Below are 16,836 nucleotides of genomic sequence, written 5' to 3'. Positions count from 1 at the left end.
CTCCCACCCACCCATCCTCCCCTGCCTTCTCTCTGAGATTCCACACTCTGCTCCATGTCTCTGGATCTACTCTGTTCATCAGTTTATTTTGTTACTTAGATTCCACATATGAGTGCAATCATGTGATACTTGTCTTTCTCTGACTGACTTATTTCACTTAGCATGATATTCCCTAGGTCTCTCCATGCTGTCTCAAAGGGTAAGAGATTCTTCTTTTTTTTTTTTGCTGCATAGTATTCCATGGTATAATTGTACCACAGCTTTTTTATCCACTCATCTGCTGATGGGCACTTGGGCTGTTTCCAGATCTTAGCTATTGTAAATTGTGCTGCTATGAACATAGGGGTGCGTACATTCTTTCTGATTGGTGCTTAGGGTTTCTTAGGATATATTCCTAGAAGTGGGATCACTGGGTCAAGTCATCCTTCTCTTCTTTAGCACCTGACACAAATGTCCCAGTTTCATAGCTGAGGTATCCATTTCATAAACAGTATTTTTATTTTATTTTTGTTACTCCTCACCTGAGGGTATTTTCCCATCTGTTAGAGAGACTGGAAGGAAGGAAGGAGGGACACAGAGAGAGAAACATCGATGTGATAGAGACACATCATGTGGTTGCCTCCCCTCTTGCATGAGCCCTGACCCATCAGGACCGGGGATTAAGCCTGCAACCCTGAGGTATGTGTCCTTGACTGGAATCAAACCCAGGACTCATCAGTCCACAGGCTGGTGCTCTGTCCACTGAGTAAAACCAGCTAGGGCCATAAACAGTATTTTTTAGACTTGGATTTTATTAGGATAGATTTGTGACTTTCCTATATTGGGAAATTTACATAAGAGGGTTTAAAACCAGGGAAGCCTTCAATCTTTTTGGCAGAATTTAACATGTCCATGTACCTCTTTTATCTGCTTTGTTTATTGCTTAGCCACAAATCTGTGTGTGTGTGTGTGTGTGTGTGTGTGTGTACACATGTATACATACATAAAACACTTGTTTTGGGTTTTGGACATTTTAATGACAATTATTCCCATAGCCTGTATAATAAAGAGGTAATATGCAAATTGACCATTACTCCAACACACAAGATGGCCGCCCCCATGTGGACACTAGATGGCCGGCAGAGGAGGGCAGTTGTGGGCGATCAGGCCAGCAGGGGAGGGCAGCTAGGGGTGACCAGGCCTACAGGGGAGGGCAGTTAGGGGCGATCATGCCTTCAGGGGAGGGCAGTTAGGGGCAACCAGGCTGGCAAGGGAGGGCAGTTAAGGGTGACCGGACCAGCAGGGGAGGGGAGTTGGGGGCGATCAGGCCAACAGGGGAGGACAGTTAGGGGCGACCAGGCCGGCAGGGGAGGGCAGTTAGGGGTGACCAGGCCAGCAGGGGAGGGCAGTTAGGGGCAATTGGGCCAGCAGGGGAGCAGTTAGGTATCGATCAGGCTGCCAGGGGAGTGGTTAGGGGGTGATCCGGCTGTCAGGCAGAAGTGGTTGGGGCAATTGGGCAGGCAGGCAGGAGAGTGGATGGGAGCCAGCAGTTCTGGATTGTGAAAAGGATGTCCGACTGCCCGTTTAGGCCTGATCCCACCGGGCAGTCAGACATCCCTCAAGAGGTCGCAGATTGGAGAGGGTGCAGGCTGGGTTGAGGGACACACCCCTCCCCCCCATGCATGAATTTTGTGCACCGGGCCTCTAGTGTAGGAAATAATTAACTTTCTTATACTTCACAAAATAATTTTACAGGCATTTTCCTCACTACAATAAAGAGAGATAGGTTGAAACAGGTAAAAAGGATTTGAAAATTCAAAATTATAATCACCAAGAATAAGAAGAGGGAAGAAGGTACAATTGGTTCTTGAACCTAGTTCGTTGGAATTCAGATCCTAGGTTCTCATTATTTTTTGTTCCCGATACCCTTGACTATGAGTAGAGGTTTGTAAATGGAGATGTTACAGGGTATGAAGGGATAATAGTTCATAAAGGAGGGGAAGGGAAGCTTTTTACTGAGCCAAAATTGTTATAGATGCTATAATTAATTCTCATAAAATAGGTATTATTAATTCTATTTTTACTGATGAGAAACAGACTTATAAATTAAAGTAACTTGCCCAGGGTCACACACAGATAGAAGGCAGTAAATTAAAGATTTAAACCAAGGCCTTTTGATTCAAAGCTAAAATCTAAAAGGGTAGGGAAGAATATGTATGGATAAGAAAATGAAGTGATTTTAATTATAAATTACATTGTAAGTGTTTGTATGATTAAATTATACAGTGTAACACTGGGAGGGGGTAGAGAAATTAAAGAGAATATTGTAATAAGCATCAAAATTTTTTTCTTCAAGAACTTGGAAAACTCATATAAAGGAAAAGAATGTCAAAGTTCTTAGTTGTTAAAGTCTTAAATGATCAGGGTTGTTATGGTTATTCTTCTTTCAAACTGGATTATAAATCCTGTGGGCAAGGATTATATTTTTCAACTCTTCATCTTCTTTGCTACTGTGCCTGGTATGGTGAGCTGAGTATGTGCATGATTGAACAATAGATACCTATTACTTGCTACTTTAGTAATTGTGCTATTGTTAACAAAAATTTCACTTGGTTTTTTTTGGCCCTATTCTTAGAATCAATACTGTTTTTCATTAGGCAAATCATTTTTAACTCAGGTAATTTTATCAGTTCACTTTTGCATATAAAAAGAATGCTGCTACACATGGAACTATGTCACCATAATGAAATTACTCACCTGGCTGGCATGGCTCAGTGGTTGAGCATTGACCTGTGAAACATTTGATTCCCAGTCAGGGCACATGCCTGGGTTGTGGGCTCGATCCCCAGTGGGGGCGTGTAGGACGTAGTCGATCAGTGATTCTTTCTCATCTTTGGTGTTTCTATCTATCCCTTTCCCTGACTCTCTGAAATAAATAAAAATATATTTAACAAAAAAGAAATTACTCAAGGTAAACCAGTGTGTGTATAGAGGTCTGTCCCTTTTTACAATTGAAATTATAATTTTATGCTGTTAATGTTTACTTATGAATCTTTTTTGCTTTTAGGATATTCGGAAATTCTTTGGGGTTATACCAAGTGGAAAGAAATCTGCAAGTGAAACAATAAAGAAGAATGAGAAAACAAAGTCTGCTGAAGAAACTTCAAAAGCAAAGAAAGGAATAAAGGAAATCAAAGTAAGTTTTCCAAATACAATTTAGAATTGTACAAAAGGTTAAATCAGTTCAGTTCCTAGACTTGATAGGACTTGAGGGAGCCTTGAGTAAATACAGATTTCAACTCATTTAGCAGTGGAAGAAGAAAAGTAATGAGCTTATATTTATTTCTAATTAATATGGCTTGCTGAATTCATATGCTTTCCTGAGGTAGAGATGGAACACTTTTCAGTTGTAAAAACTTTGTTTTAAGACCAAAGTTTGCTCATAGAGAGACATGAGTCCCTATACCCAGGTGAATGGTATTGGACTTCTGGTGAGGAAAGGGCTTTGGAAAGCTTTATTTTTTTTGCCTGTCCTCCTTGGGCAAGAGTTTTATCATTTAACTAGAGGCCTGGTGCACAAATTTGTCCATGGGTGGGGTCCTTCAGCCTGGCCGGTGATCGGAGCCATCTGGGGTGGGCCGGCCGGCTGGGGGGAGTCACCACAGGAGGTTGGCCAGCAGGGGAGGGGCTGTGGGAGGTTGGCTGTGGGAGCACACTGACAACTAGGGGCAGCTCATGTATTGAGCGTCTGTCCCTTGGTGGTCAGTGCATGTCATAGTGACTGGTTGACAGGTTGTTCTGGTTGCTTAGCTTTTATATATATAGACTAGAGGCCCAGTGCATGAAATTCGTGCATGGGTGGGGTCCCTAGGCCTGGTCAGCGATCAGGACAGATCAGGTTCCCTGCCTCTCTGTCTCCCCCCCCCCTTCCCTTGCTGCCACCACATGGTTCCCTGCTTCCCCCCTCTTCCCTCGCCATCTGCGTCCACTGCCACCCACCCCCGGTTCCCCATCTCAGCCTGGGGCCTGGCCCCGATAGGGCAATCGGGGCCTGTTGCCCAGGGGGAAGGCCCAACCACCACTGTGGTAGGTGGACAGTGGGCTGATCATGGCTTGCCGGCGGGCGGGAGGGGTGGGGGAGGGGACCTGGGAGGTTGGCCGCCAGCCCCAAGGAGGGAGCTGGCCCTCAGCCCCCTGGGAAAGGGGCCGCGTACACCACCACCAACCCCCTGTTCCCCATCCCAGCCCAGGGGCCTGGCCCCGATCAGGTGATTGGGGCCTGTCGGCCAGGGGGAGGGACCAGGAGGTTGGCCAGCAGGCCCCATCGGAGATCAGGGCCTGCGGGCTGGGGGCAGCTCCTGAGTTGTGCATCTGACCCCTGGTGGTCAGTGCATGTCATAGCGACCAGTCGTTCCAGTCATTCTGGTTGTTCCATCATAACGGTCGCTTAGGCTTTATATATATATATGACACAGATCATCTTTCCTATAGTTTCCAATAACCTCATTTTTCCTAAAACCTTACTAGAATGACCTTTAATGTTTATATTTCTACCAGCATTATGTTCATGATGATACATATATTCTCTAAGATGATAGAGGCTTTTCTATAGTTCTCACCTTTTATCCCTGACACTTTGCCAGAATCACTTTTTTAAAACAATATATTTTTATTGATTTTAGAGAGGAAGGGAGAAGGAGAGAGATACAAACATCAATGATGAGAGAGAGTCATTGATTGGCTGCCTCCAGCATGCCCTCCACTGGGGATCGAGTCCGCAACCCAGGCATGTGCCCTGACTGGGAATGGAACTGTGACCTCCTGATTCATAGGTTGATGCTCAACCACTGAACCACCCCGGTCAGACCAGAATCACTTGTAACGTCCATATTTTTACCAACAGTCCCTTTCCAGCAGTCTAGGCTTTTTTTAGCATGTACCTCAAAACTCCTCTAGCCTCTACCATTACCTAGTTCCAAAGTCACTTCCAGATTTTAGCTATTTGTTATAGCAGTACTCTATTTCTCAGTAACAAAATCGGTATTAGGGTTCTTCAGAGAAACTGAACCAGTAAGGTGTGTGTGTGTGTATTTGTAAAGAGATTTATTATAAAGAATTGACTCCCTTGATTATATGGGCTGACAGGTCCCAAGACCTACAGTTGACAAGTGGAGACTCAGTATAGCTGATGGTGAGGTTCAACTCTGAGTCCAAAGGCCTGTAAATCAGGATTGCCAGTGGTGTTATCCCAATCTGAAGGCTGGCAGGCTTGAGACCCAGGAAGAGCCTGTTTTAGTTCAGGTCTGAAAGCAGGACAAACTGATGTTTCAGCTTGAAGACAGTCATGAAAGAAGAAGAATTTTATATTTAGGAGAGGGTCAGCCTTTTGTTTTCTTCAGGCCTTCAGCTGATGGGGTGAGACCCACCCACATTAGGGAGAATAGTCTGCCTTACTCTATCACATTAAATGTTAAACTTATCCCAAAACTTAACTCACAAAAACACTCAGAATATCTGGGCATCTTGTGACCCAGTCAAATTGATACATAAAATTGACAATCATTGCTACATTTCCTATTTCTTTGTATCCTCCTGGTTTTCACCATGGACAGCGTGAATGATATAGTGTAGGTACTTTGGATTCTTTTGATTTAACAGGCAGTTAGTTAACTTTGCCAAACTCAAACTCTAGACTCTTGTATTCCCTGTGATGGGCAACAGCTGAAATTTTTGTCCAATTCTTTTAATGTTAGCTGGACACTTGGAGTTGTTTCATGCATACATATTTTAGGAGATAGTCCCAGACTTGGGCTAAGTTTATTGAAAGGATTTGGACTTTCCTTCTGTGGCTCTCTCCCTTCTTGGATACCCTCTTCTCTTACTATTGAGTTATAGTAATTGCTTCTGTTCTCTAGTCCAGTGGTGTATTTGGATTATAATGGTTTATTCTTCTCATTTCCTTGCAAGTTAGTGGATTATTTTTATACTTTTGATGTTTTATTATAAGGGCTAGAAATAGAATCCTACCTTATAATTGATTATAGTCAGTTTTTTCCTGTCTGCTTTTTGGGAAAATTTGAATATGTTAGAGATGTGATGTATAAGTAACATGTAAACAATACCTTTTCTCCTGGTTTTATTTAATTTTACTAATGCTCTGTAATATCTGACATCCTTTTACTCTTTATTATACACAGATTAGTGTTGAAAGTGGAGCTGAAAAATAATATAGCTTTTCTATACCTTTTCCTTTTCCATCTGATGCAATTATTGTCTGGCCTATTCTTTAGCCTAATCAGGGCATTATTAACATTTTGGGCTGGATAATTCTTTTTTTTTTAATTAAAAAAATATGTTTTATTGATTTTTTTTACAGAGAGGAAGGGAGAGGGATAGAGAGTTAGAAACATGGATGAGAGAGAAACATCGAATAGCTGCTTCCTGCACACCCCCTACTGGGGATGTGCCCACAACTAAGGTACATGCCCTTGACTGGAATCGAACCTGGGACCTTTCAGTCTGCAGGCCGACGCTCTATCCACTGGGCCAAACCCGTTAGGGCTGGATAATTCTTTTGGTGGATGACTGTCCTGTGCATTATAGGATGTTTAGTAACATCTCTCGTCTATCCATTAGATGCCACTAAACCTAGCCTCCTCTCCCCTGCCGCTGCTAAGCAAAACTGTCTCCTGGGGACACAATTTTTTCTAGTTGAGAAGCACTGAGCCTAAATCTAATGAGGAAAATACTAAGTTATATAGGCTTCTTTGTGTTCTAATTATACTGTGATGTTTATAGGTAAATAGTTCTTGTAAAGATGATGACTCTAAACAGAAGCAACCAAACAGGAAAAAGAGGATCATCTATGATTCAGGTAATATTTCTTTTGAGGAGCTTTAAAGTTTTAAAATTATTTTCTATCCCTTAGAACAGAGTTTTTCAAACTGATGTTCTGAGACACACAGCTCTCTATGATGGTAATAGGTGCTCGTATGAGAAGGCTCTGTGCTTGATACAGTAAAAAACAATTTATTATACTGCAGACTTTATCAGAGCCTATCTATATTAATGCATTAGAGATTTTTCTTAGAGAGGGATATATTATGTATAGTATATATCGCATGTCTCCAATTACTTTGATTATATTATTTTAAAAAATATCACCTTCTTGTCCAGCTAAGGTTCTGAGAAGCTTAACTTGAAAAATAGTGCCTTAGAATATTGCTTTAGAAACAGATCTAAAATTTAATGTTTGTGCTTTTGAGCTTGTCCTTTTTTGTTGCATTTAAAATAGGACAAACACAATTGTAAAGTTTTTCTTTGAATATAATTTTAAGATAGGGAATATGAATCTTTATGCATGCCTTTTATATCTTTAAATAATGGTAGGACTCAGAAGGTGTTAGGTTTTGCTTTGTGGAGAAGATCCATCTGGTGTGAACTCTAAAATTAAAAATGAAACCTAAGGAAGCATTTATAGATTGTCCGGATTTTAACGGTGACGACAAAGAACTTGGGCTCAATTCTAAAAGTACTTGTGTGATTATTGAGTCTTACTGCTGTATGTTGTAAGAAAATTTTTTTAAATCCTCACTTGATATTTTTTATTGATTTTAGAGAGAGAAACATCAGTCAGTTGCCTCCTGTACATGTCTGGAGGGGGAATGGAACTTGCAACCTTTTTGGTTTATGGCAGCGGTTCTCAACCTGTGGGTCACGACCCCTTTGGTGGTTGAACGACCCTTTCACAGGGGTCGCCTAAGACCATCCTGCATATCAGATATTTACATTATGGTTCATAACAGTAGCAACATTACAGTTATGAAATAGCAACAAAAATAATTTTATGGTTGGGTCACAACATGAGGACCTGTATTTAAAGGGCCAGAAGGTTGAGAACCACTGGTGTATGGGATGATGCCCCAACAAACTGAGCCATCCGACCAGGGCATAAGAAATTTGAAAGAAGTACATATCCCCATTTCCCATGAGTTTCCATCTGATTTTGGAAACTGGAAGTTTAATTTTTGGATACAATATAGAGTAGTATGAGATATGATTTCTAAATGCACGATGAAGAGGAAGAACACTAACGTTCATGAAACACTTATTTAGTGCTAGGCACTATACTGGGTACTTACACTTTGTCCTGATTTATATTTAAGGGCTCTGGGTGACTAGGTGGTGGTAGACAGAATAATGGCCCCCAAAGATGTGTGCCCTAATTCATGGAACCTAGTTTACATGGCAAAGGGAAATTAAAGTCATAGGTTGCATTAAAGTTGTTAATCACATGGCCTTAAATTAGAGAGATTGTCTTGGATTATCTGGGTGGGCCCAATGTAGTCACAAGGAAGAGGGAGGCAGGAGAAGAGAGTTAAAGAGAGATTGACTGGAAGGTCAGAGAACCAGAGAGATGGCAGCATGAGAAGCACTTTGCCTAATGTTGCTGGCTTTGAAGATGGAGAAGGGGGCCATGAGCCAAGGAATGCTGGCAGTCACTGGACACTGGAAAAGGCAAGGAAGTAGATTCTTCCTTAGAGTATTCAGAAAGGAATCAGTCCTGCTGACACTTTGATTTTAGTCCAGTGAGGCTCAGATTTCTACAGAAAGTGTAAGATAAAAACTTTGTGTTGCCTTGAGCTACTAAGTTTGTGACAGTAGCTGTAGAAAACTAATAAAAGGCTTACCACTGGGTAGAAGTAACCTGTGAGAATTACAGAAGAGATGTGCTTTAAAAGGGATGACCCTGAGAAGTTGGTTAACAATAATCACTTAAAAACACTGTATTACATTTCTTTCAAAGTTTTGTTTTATTTTCCTCTCATGTACAGATTCAGAGTCAGAGGAGACAGTACAGGTGAAAAATGCTAAAAAGCAACCAGAAAAATTACCATTGTCTAAGCCTGGTAAAATTCTGCGTCAGGATCCTGTTACGTACATTTCAGAAACAGGTAAGGATACTGGACGTGTTTAATGATTTAGAGAGAAGTAATGTATGTTATGTTCTTGTGCTTCTCATTGGAATTTGCAAATAAAGGTCAAGGTTTGTAGAGGTATGAGCAACATTAAAACTTTGCTTACATGTATGGGCCATTATTTGAGAGTATGAAGGTATACATGGTAGGTAAATTGTTCAAAAAACGGGACGAAATAGGAAAAAACATTGTGTGTTGTAGAAGGAACCCGAGACTGGAAGGTCAGAAGCTCTGCCTGGAGAGTACATCCTTGGTTCCCTTTTAACATCTGTGTGACTTTGAGCTAATGCTCAGTAAGTCTGTCTCCCTTTCTTTAAAGCAAAAACACTGATTGCATAGACTTGTTGGGAAGACTTAATGGGGTGATAGATATGAAAGGGCCAGACCTAGTGACTGACATGTAGGCAATCAAAGGAAAAAGAAAAACAAAAACAAAAGAAGTACACAGATTAGCTTTGTAAGTTCCCTGAGATAATTTATTTGATAAAGTTCTTCAGATCAAAGACAAAATGTATGTGATAGGAATATATTGTAAAATTTTTGGTTAGCTGAGTTATTCATTATGGCAGATTAACTCTTTCACCTTTTTGTTCTATTGCTAAATATCTGCTCAGGTACATTGTGTAAATGAACTCTTGCATTAAGAGGTCCCCCCCCCGCTCCCCGCCCCGGCTACCTTGGTGAAGCTTTGAATATGTGGGAGGGATTCTAAAAACAGTATGTTGATAGGTTTATTAAGTAACTGAAGGTGGTGTGATCAAGCTTTCCAGAGACACCATGGTTAGTGAGCAGACAGCCATGGCCTTCAGCTCTGGGTCAAGGCCGTCGCTATCGGGTGATTTTAGGTACACAGAAGGGTCAGACACCTTAAGCTCTCATCACAGATTTTCTTTAACATGTGATTGTTTATTTCAAACCAGGTATTTTTGAATATTATTTTCTAAAGAAATGTCCAGCATTTTATCTGAAATTTTTATAAACATTAGGCAATGTTTACATCATTCTGCTGATTTCATGGACAGGTGAAAGTGAGCAGTGTCCCTTGCTTTAGCTAAAAATCTTGGGGTACCTTGTACCCGTCTAATATGATGTTCAGTATTACATAGTATTCTGCTTTTTCTTTAAATTGAGAATTAGGAAAGAAGCTACCTCTTTTCTTGCCTGTTTTATCTTCTCATACTTTTTTATTCCTTGATATGATAGGTGAATGAGAGAAGATAAGCTCTTTTCCTTTCCTATGTAAAAGAGAATGAAACTGTTAAAAAGAAGTCTACAATATAACTAGCATAATAAAATCAGAAATATAATGAATTTCAATAACAGAGTGCAGCCTCTTGAAATTAATACACAAACCGGAATGTTCTTGACTTTAAAATAATTCTTTTATTATTCTTCACTTTTTGTTAAGCGTTAGTACTGCATCATAAGTAAATATTCAGATTACCAGTATAAAGTTAAAAAATATTTGTGGTGATAATTATTTAAAAATAAAAATTCTAATTTAAAATTCTATTAGTTGGAGATTGGATCTTCTTGTGGAAAAGGGTTATGTGACATGATTCAGCTTTAAAACCTGTTAATTCCCAAAGAAAGAATTTTTGCTGTTTTATTCCATATTTTACCTGTTATACACCAACTTTTGTTATTTTGGGTATTTTTCTTGCAGCATAGCAAGTGTAGTGTTTAAAAGAGCATAGCCCCTGAGTCAGACTGCCTAGGTTAAATCTTTGTTCACCTGCCCTGTGCCTTAGTTTTCTCATTTGTAAAATGCTGACATTACTAGTACCCAATTCAAAGGCCTTTGTGATGATCAAGTAAGATAATGCCTTAAAATAGTGTCTGGCACATAGTAAATGCTCAATAAGTATTAATTGTTATTTTTTGTTTGATTTTATTGTATGCCTATATCTGCCCTTAAAGACTATGCTGAAGACATTTTGCTTTTGCTAAGTACTTAGGGCTCTCTTGATTATATAATAGTGCTTTAGAAATTTAGAAATTGTATTTGACTCACTTACGTCATTTATGTTATATGCATTGTCCAGTAAGGGGACTGCTAGTTAAATGTGGTTATTGCACACTTGAAATGTGATTAAATCAAATCGAGAGTGGTTTTAGTGTAAAATACAGATTTCAAGGACATAATATAAAAGAAAGTAAATTATCTTTTTTTTTGGTATTGATTACATATTGAAGTGATAATTTGGATATATTGGGTTAAGTAAAGTATATTATTAAAATTAATTTTACCCTTTTTAAAAACTTGAATGTGAAAATTCACTTTATGAAAATTTAAAATTACATATGTGGCTTGCATTTTATATCTATTGCATAGTGTTTTATAAACAATGAGGAACATATTTAGGAAATCACCTTAATTTAGAAAATAACCTAGTTTAAGAGTTTTTGTTTATGTTATTATACAGTTCTTTGGGCTATCTTATTGTACAGATCTTTAGGCTTATCATTTAGTTCCATGACATATTTTTCACCATTTTATTTGATTAAATCTATTTTGCGCTATTTATTGATTTTTAAAGTACCTAACTACATTAATCTCCCAAATACAGGAAAAGGAAAAAACTGCTGATAAATATCTTCATAGCTAACCATCGACTCTAGTGAAAAGGTTTTGTGGGTTGGTAAAAACTGAATACTGTTGTACTAGGTAAATATTTTTACTTTTAGCTGTTTAATGAAGTGAGAGACCTTGAGTTTTGTTTGGCAAAGATGACCTTTTACTATCCAGTTTCATCAGGGGCTGGCATTTGGTTGAAAATGGTGGGGGTTTTCCCTGTGTTGAGAATTGTTTATGACTGGTCATCTTAATAGTATGTAATTCCAGAGGCAGTTAGTGATCTTGATGCTAAATGGGAAAAAATTAGAAATGTGTTCTCCAGGTTACTATGTAATATCAGTGACCTGTGACTTGGGGAAAATAGTAGCAGAAAATATTATTGGGGATGTGTGTGTAGCATTCTTTTTGCTAGTTTTTAGAGACATATAGTTTTGTGTACAGACAAATAGGAATGGATTCTCTATAGGGTAGAGAGTTTTTCTTAGATGTTTTCAGGGAAACCTGGAGTTATTGAGAGAAAAATTCGAAGTAAGAGGAAACTAAGCACTGTGTATTATATTTCTTTGACTGTACTTGTTCAAAAATTATTGTTGATTGTGGGCTAAAACTCTGTAGAAACAGTTTAGCATTTTTGAGGATGAGTAAAGTCTTTAGATTAATATTATTTTAAAGTACCTAAGTCACACATTACTAGAGTAAAAAAAGCAATTTTGAGTTTAAGATTGTACAAAGCTTCCCCGTGGAAGAACCCAGTAGTTCTTTCAGTGTCTCTCATCCACTTATTTTTTTTTTATATCATGTGACTTCATATCTTCTACAAATTTGCTAAAGCTGTTTTTGTGTTTCTTTCTGAATCATTAGTAAATTGTTTAATATTAAGGGACAAATAAACAAACTTTTTACAAAGTTGACAAAATTGCCATAATCCATTATCGGTACCTAGGGTCTAGCTGTCCAATTTGTTATGAATAGCTGTTCAATTACTACTTATAAGTCTTGGTAGCTATTGTTACTTATCTTGTATTTCTTCATCTTGTCATAAATCAGTGCCTCTCAATCAAGGATGATGTTGCCTCCTAGGGGACCTTTAGCAGTATATCTGGAAACATTTTTGTTCATCACAACTGTTGGGTACTGTGGCATCTAGTAGGTGAGATGAATATTAGAACAAGGGATGTCTGGACATCCACCAAATTCTCTTCTGATAGGCTATGGCAGGGTTTCTAACCTCTGCATTATTGACTTATTGAGCCAAATCCAAATAATTATCCGTTGTGGGGAGCTTTCCTGCATACTGAAGTATGTATAGGATATCTCCGTGGTCCGCAAACTGCGGCTCGAGAGTCACATGTGGCTCTTTGGCCCCTTGAGTGTGGCTCTTCCTAAGCCTTAGGAGTACCCTAATTAAGTTAATAACAATGTACCTACCTATATAGTTTAAGTTTAAAAAATTTGGCTCTCAAAAGAAATTTCAATCGTTGTACTATTGATATTTGGCTCTGTTGACTAATGAGTTTGCCGACCACTGGGATATCTGATTCATTACAGAAATGGTGAAGAGATGGTATGTTTCGTTTCGCTTCCATCCACTTAATTAACAGATATATGTTATTATTTTTTTTAAAATATATTTTTATTGATTTCAGAGAGAAAGGGAGAGGGAAAGAGAGAGATAGAAACATCAATGAGAAAGAATCATTGATCAGCTGCCGCCTGCATGTCCCCTACTGGGGATTGAGCCTGAAACCAGGGCATGTGCCCTTGATTGGAATTGAACCCGGGACCTTTCAGTCTGCAGGCTGATGCTCTATCCACTGAGCCAAACCGGCTAGGACCAGATATATATATATATATATATATTTTTTTTTCTTTTTTTTTTAAATTAAATCTTTACTGTTCAGATTATTACAATTGTTCCTCTTTTTTCCCCCATAGCTCCCTTCCACCCGGTTCCCACCCCACCCTCTGCCCTTACACCCCCCACTGTCCTCATTCATAGGTGTACGATTTTTGTCCAGTCTCTTCCCGCACCCCCGACACCCCATTTCTTTAGCATGGTCTCTCTTAATTTGTTTTTTGTGTGTTCCAGACTGAAGGAAAGAAAATCAGAATCCCAAGCTCTTAGCAGTATGAATTCCAAGATTAGACCCCCCCCCCCCCCCACTTTGGCTTGTAAATAGATTTTTATATGGATCTGCACATTATTTTCTCTCTTTTATTTGTTATCCTTTTATATATATTACTATTTTTTTTTTTGTAAGAGAACATTTATTGGGTAAATTACAGAGGTAGGAAAAGTAATTCCTAGAAGAAATGGGCTTAGGAAACAAGTTTGAGAGGTAAAGGAAGAGCCCTTGGAGTTTGGGAGTGAGGAAGGTAAGGGCAATGTGCCTGGGGGGGGGTGCAGGGTAGGGTGCGGGAAGGGAAAAGCATGGGCGTGGTCCTGGGAGGGAGATTGCCCTCTGTTATCCTTTTAAATAAATGAATGCATCTAACTCAGAGTGGCAAAGCAATCTTCTCTCCCAGCCAGTTCCTCTGCTGTTTGTTGGATAATACTCTTTTACTTGGTGATTGTTACTACATTTGCAGTTATGTTGTATATAAATAAAAATAAATGGCGTTTTTATAAGGAGACAGATTGCCTAGAGGGAGATTCTGAGTTCAATTGCCCATGATTTTCAACTAGATGTCAGAAATTTGACTTAGATTTATTTTTCATTGCTTTATTACAAGTTTCTGGGAAGAAGAGAACACATTTTGCCTTTGGCTTCTGACAAGGAAGGAACAGATTTAGGCTTATTAGAAAGTAAGAACAAATGCTGAAGGACAATCATAACTTTATTTGGAACATTAATCTTTACATGTTGTGTAGTTTCGTAAAATATTTATTTTACATGAGGGTGGTCACAGAAACGCCTGCGAAATGACTGCCTTTTGCAGGCAGCTAATTGCATTGTTCTAATCCTTGGCCTCTTTTGCCTTCTTTCTCCATAATGTATTAATGTAGCCTTTTCAAGGCTATGAAGGGCGAAAGTTTTTTTTCTAACATGTTTTTATTGATATTTTTAGAGAGAGAGGAAAGGAGGGAGAGAGAGAAACATCGAATGGCTGTCTCCTGCATGCCCTCACTGGGAATTGAGCCTGCAACCCAGGAATGTGCCCTGACTGGAAATCGAGTAGGCGACCTCTCCATGTAGGGATGACGCTCAACCAACTGAGCCACATGGGCCAGGGCCTAAAGTAGTTCAGAAGCCATACTTTAGCGACAGCAGAATGCTGCTTTTTTCCAGGTTTTCTAGTTTTATCAAGGCAAGATGACAGAATGCTTTCAGATGTGTCTCTGATTTTTAGTGAGCACCATATTTCTTTTTCAATAGTCACCTTAAGAGATCCTTTATATTTTATAAGAAATATCTATGCTTAGGATCATTAATTGACTTTTTTCCTGTTAGTCCCATAAGTGTAAGGAGTATAGGGAAATGCACAAATCACAGGGCACTAAGTAAGTGTCAAATCAAGCAAGTCAGTCTTTTTTCTCTTTTCATAACTATTTCAGTAGAATTGTGCCTTCTTTCCAAGCGGCCTGGAGAGCTATTTATTTTGTGGTTATCAGAGAAAAGGGGGCCATATCTGCAATTTTTGCTTAGTACATGCTTGAATTTCATGCAGAACACGGCCATATTTTTTCCTTGAAAATCCATGTATAATTATATTTTCACTCAGAAATTATGAAAATGTTTATAAAATTATGTCTGTGTTTAGGTATCATTGTCTGGGTATATAGCTTGAAGACATTATTCAGTTTGAATTCATGTATTCTAAGCCAGAAATTTAGAGAATGGCTCTATTACCCTCCACTACTGTAAAGAGAAGCTCATGAAGAGAAGTTTCCTTGTAGGGGTGACATTTATATCTATAGTGTTAAGGCTAACCTAAAAGAACAAAGCTATGCGTTTTGGGTTTCTTTGCCAGTTTAATTTTGCTGTTTTCATAAGGTGTTTTTTTTTTTTGTTTTTTTTGAGCTTTGAAATTTGGGTTTAGTTTTGAATGACTGCATGAGTCCATTATATGGCTACACCACAATTTATGTAGCATTTTCCTGGTTTTGATTATTTCAGTTGCTTACTTTTCATGTTCTTAATAGTGTGATGAATATATTTGTATATAAATATTTGTTAGCACCTCCAAGAATTACTATGCTAAAGGTTATGAACTTCTTTAAAGAAAGTGAAAAACGGGGGCGCATGTATTGACATGAGGTAGAAGTAGTGACTAAAGCAGCAGTCGCCAACCTTCAGACCTCATGGACCACCAGTGTTGGCGACTGCTGCTCCAAAGGTTTCCTTAAACCAGTGGTCCACGGACCACTGGTCGGTGACCACTGGACTAACGGTATGCATTATTAAGAAGGTGGCATGTAGCTTAATGCTCACTAATGATAACTGTTATTAATAGTAATTAGATAAAAAAGGTACCATGCAGTCCCAGTCTCTGATTCTAGTGACAGAATAATCAGAGATGCTGATAAATAATGAAAGAAGTAAGCAAGTAAAAGTGAAGAGGAGGGAGAAACCAATGCCAGACCTTTTCTGTCTCAGAAAGCTATGGGGCCAGGGAGTTTCTAGGAGAGAGTCAATTTGTTGTAAAATATTAGATGGGGGTTAAAAAGAAAAAGAAAAGTGTAATATATAGATTAAAAAAGATAGGAAGAAAAAAAGAAAGCTTACTCATAATCCCCTATCCAGTGATAAAAATTAACACTTTATTTTCTCAAGTCTTTGAATGTTAATTTAAAAGTATATATAAATGGATAAATAGATGGATTATAAATATATCATTTAACATCCCATTATGTTACCTGCTTTTGTCACTTAAACATATAAATTATTTTAATGTCAGTAAATGTGACTATGCATTATAATTTTCTGTTGCTGCCTAGAATTCCATTATATGCTTGAACATATTAACAGATATTTAGGTTGTTTGTTTTCCCATTTTATAAACAATATAAACTTATCTCTATCTCCAGTGCCCCTGTTATATTTGAGGCTGTCTTTTTTTAAAAATCTAAACTGTTAGTCCTTTAGTTTTTTCTTCATCTTTTCTTGCCCTATTGCAGTCTGTTGTCCATACATTTGAATGAACCAATGCTGTGGTAAGCATTTTGTACACATATCTTTGTGTACTTGTTTGTTTGTTTATTTATTTTTACTAAATCTTAGAAATGGAATTTCTGGATCCAGTTAATAGATATGCATGTGTAAGGTTTTGGTACATACAGGGTGGGGCAAAAATAGGTTT

General features: G+C 38.5%; 1 protein-coding gene across 7 annotated transcripts in view; it reads left to right on the top strand.

Moving 5' to 3' along the window:
* RFC1 (replication factor C subunit 1) overlaps positions 1 to 16,836 on the top strand; it is a 121,517-nt gene that overhangs the window by 25,203 nt on the left and 79,478 nt on the right. For 6 of the 7 annotated variants that reach the window (XR_004971353.1, XM_036331484.1, XM_036331488.1 and 3 more), the window contains exons 2-4: positions 3,047 to 3,175; positions 6,778 to 6,853; positions 8,814 to 8,933. Coding sequence is in view for 5 of the 7 variants with exons in the window: in XM_036331484.1 (XP_036187377.1) it covers positions 3,047 to 3,175; positions 6,778 to 6,853; positions 8,814 to 8,933 (325 nt within the window). In the remaining 2 variants the exon portion in view is untranslated. Of the gene's footprint in view, positions 1 to 3,046; positions 3,176 to 6,777; positions 6,854 to 8,810; positions 8,934 to 11,527; positions 11,626 to 16,836 lie in introns of those variants that run through there. The other variant, XM_036331493.1, reaches the window with a different exon arrangement.

The sequence above is a fragment of the Myotis myotis genome, unplaced genomic scaffold (genome assembly GCF_014108235.1).
Source record: "Myotis myotis isolate mMyoMyo1 unplaced genomic scaffold, mMyoMyo1.p scaffold_m19_p_1, whole genome shotgun sequence".
Taxonomy (NCBI): Eukaryota; Metazoa; Chordata; class Mammalia; order Chiroptera; family Vespertilionidae; genus Myotis; species Myotis myotis.
This window is presented reverse-complemented; position numbering and strand designations above follow the sequence as displayed.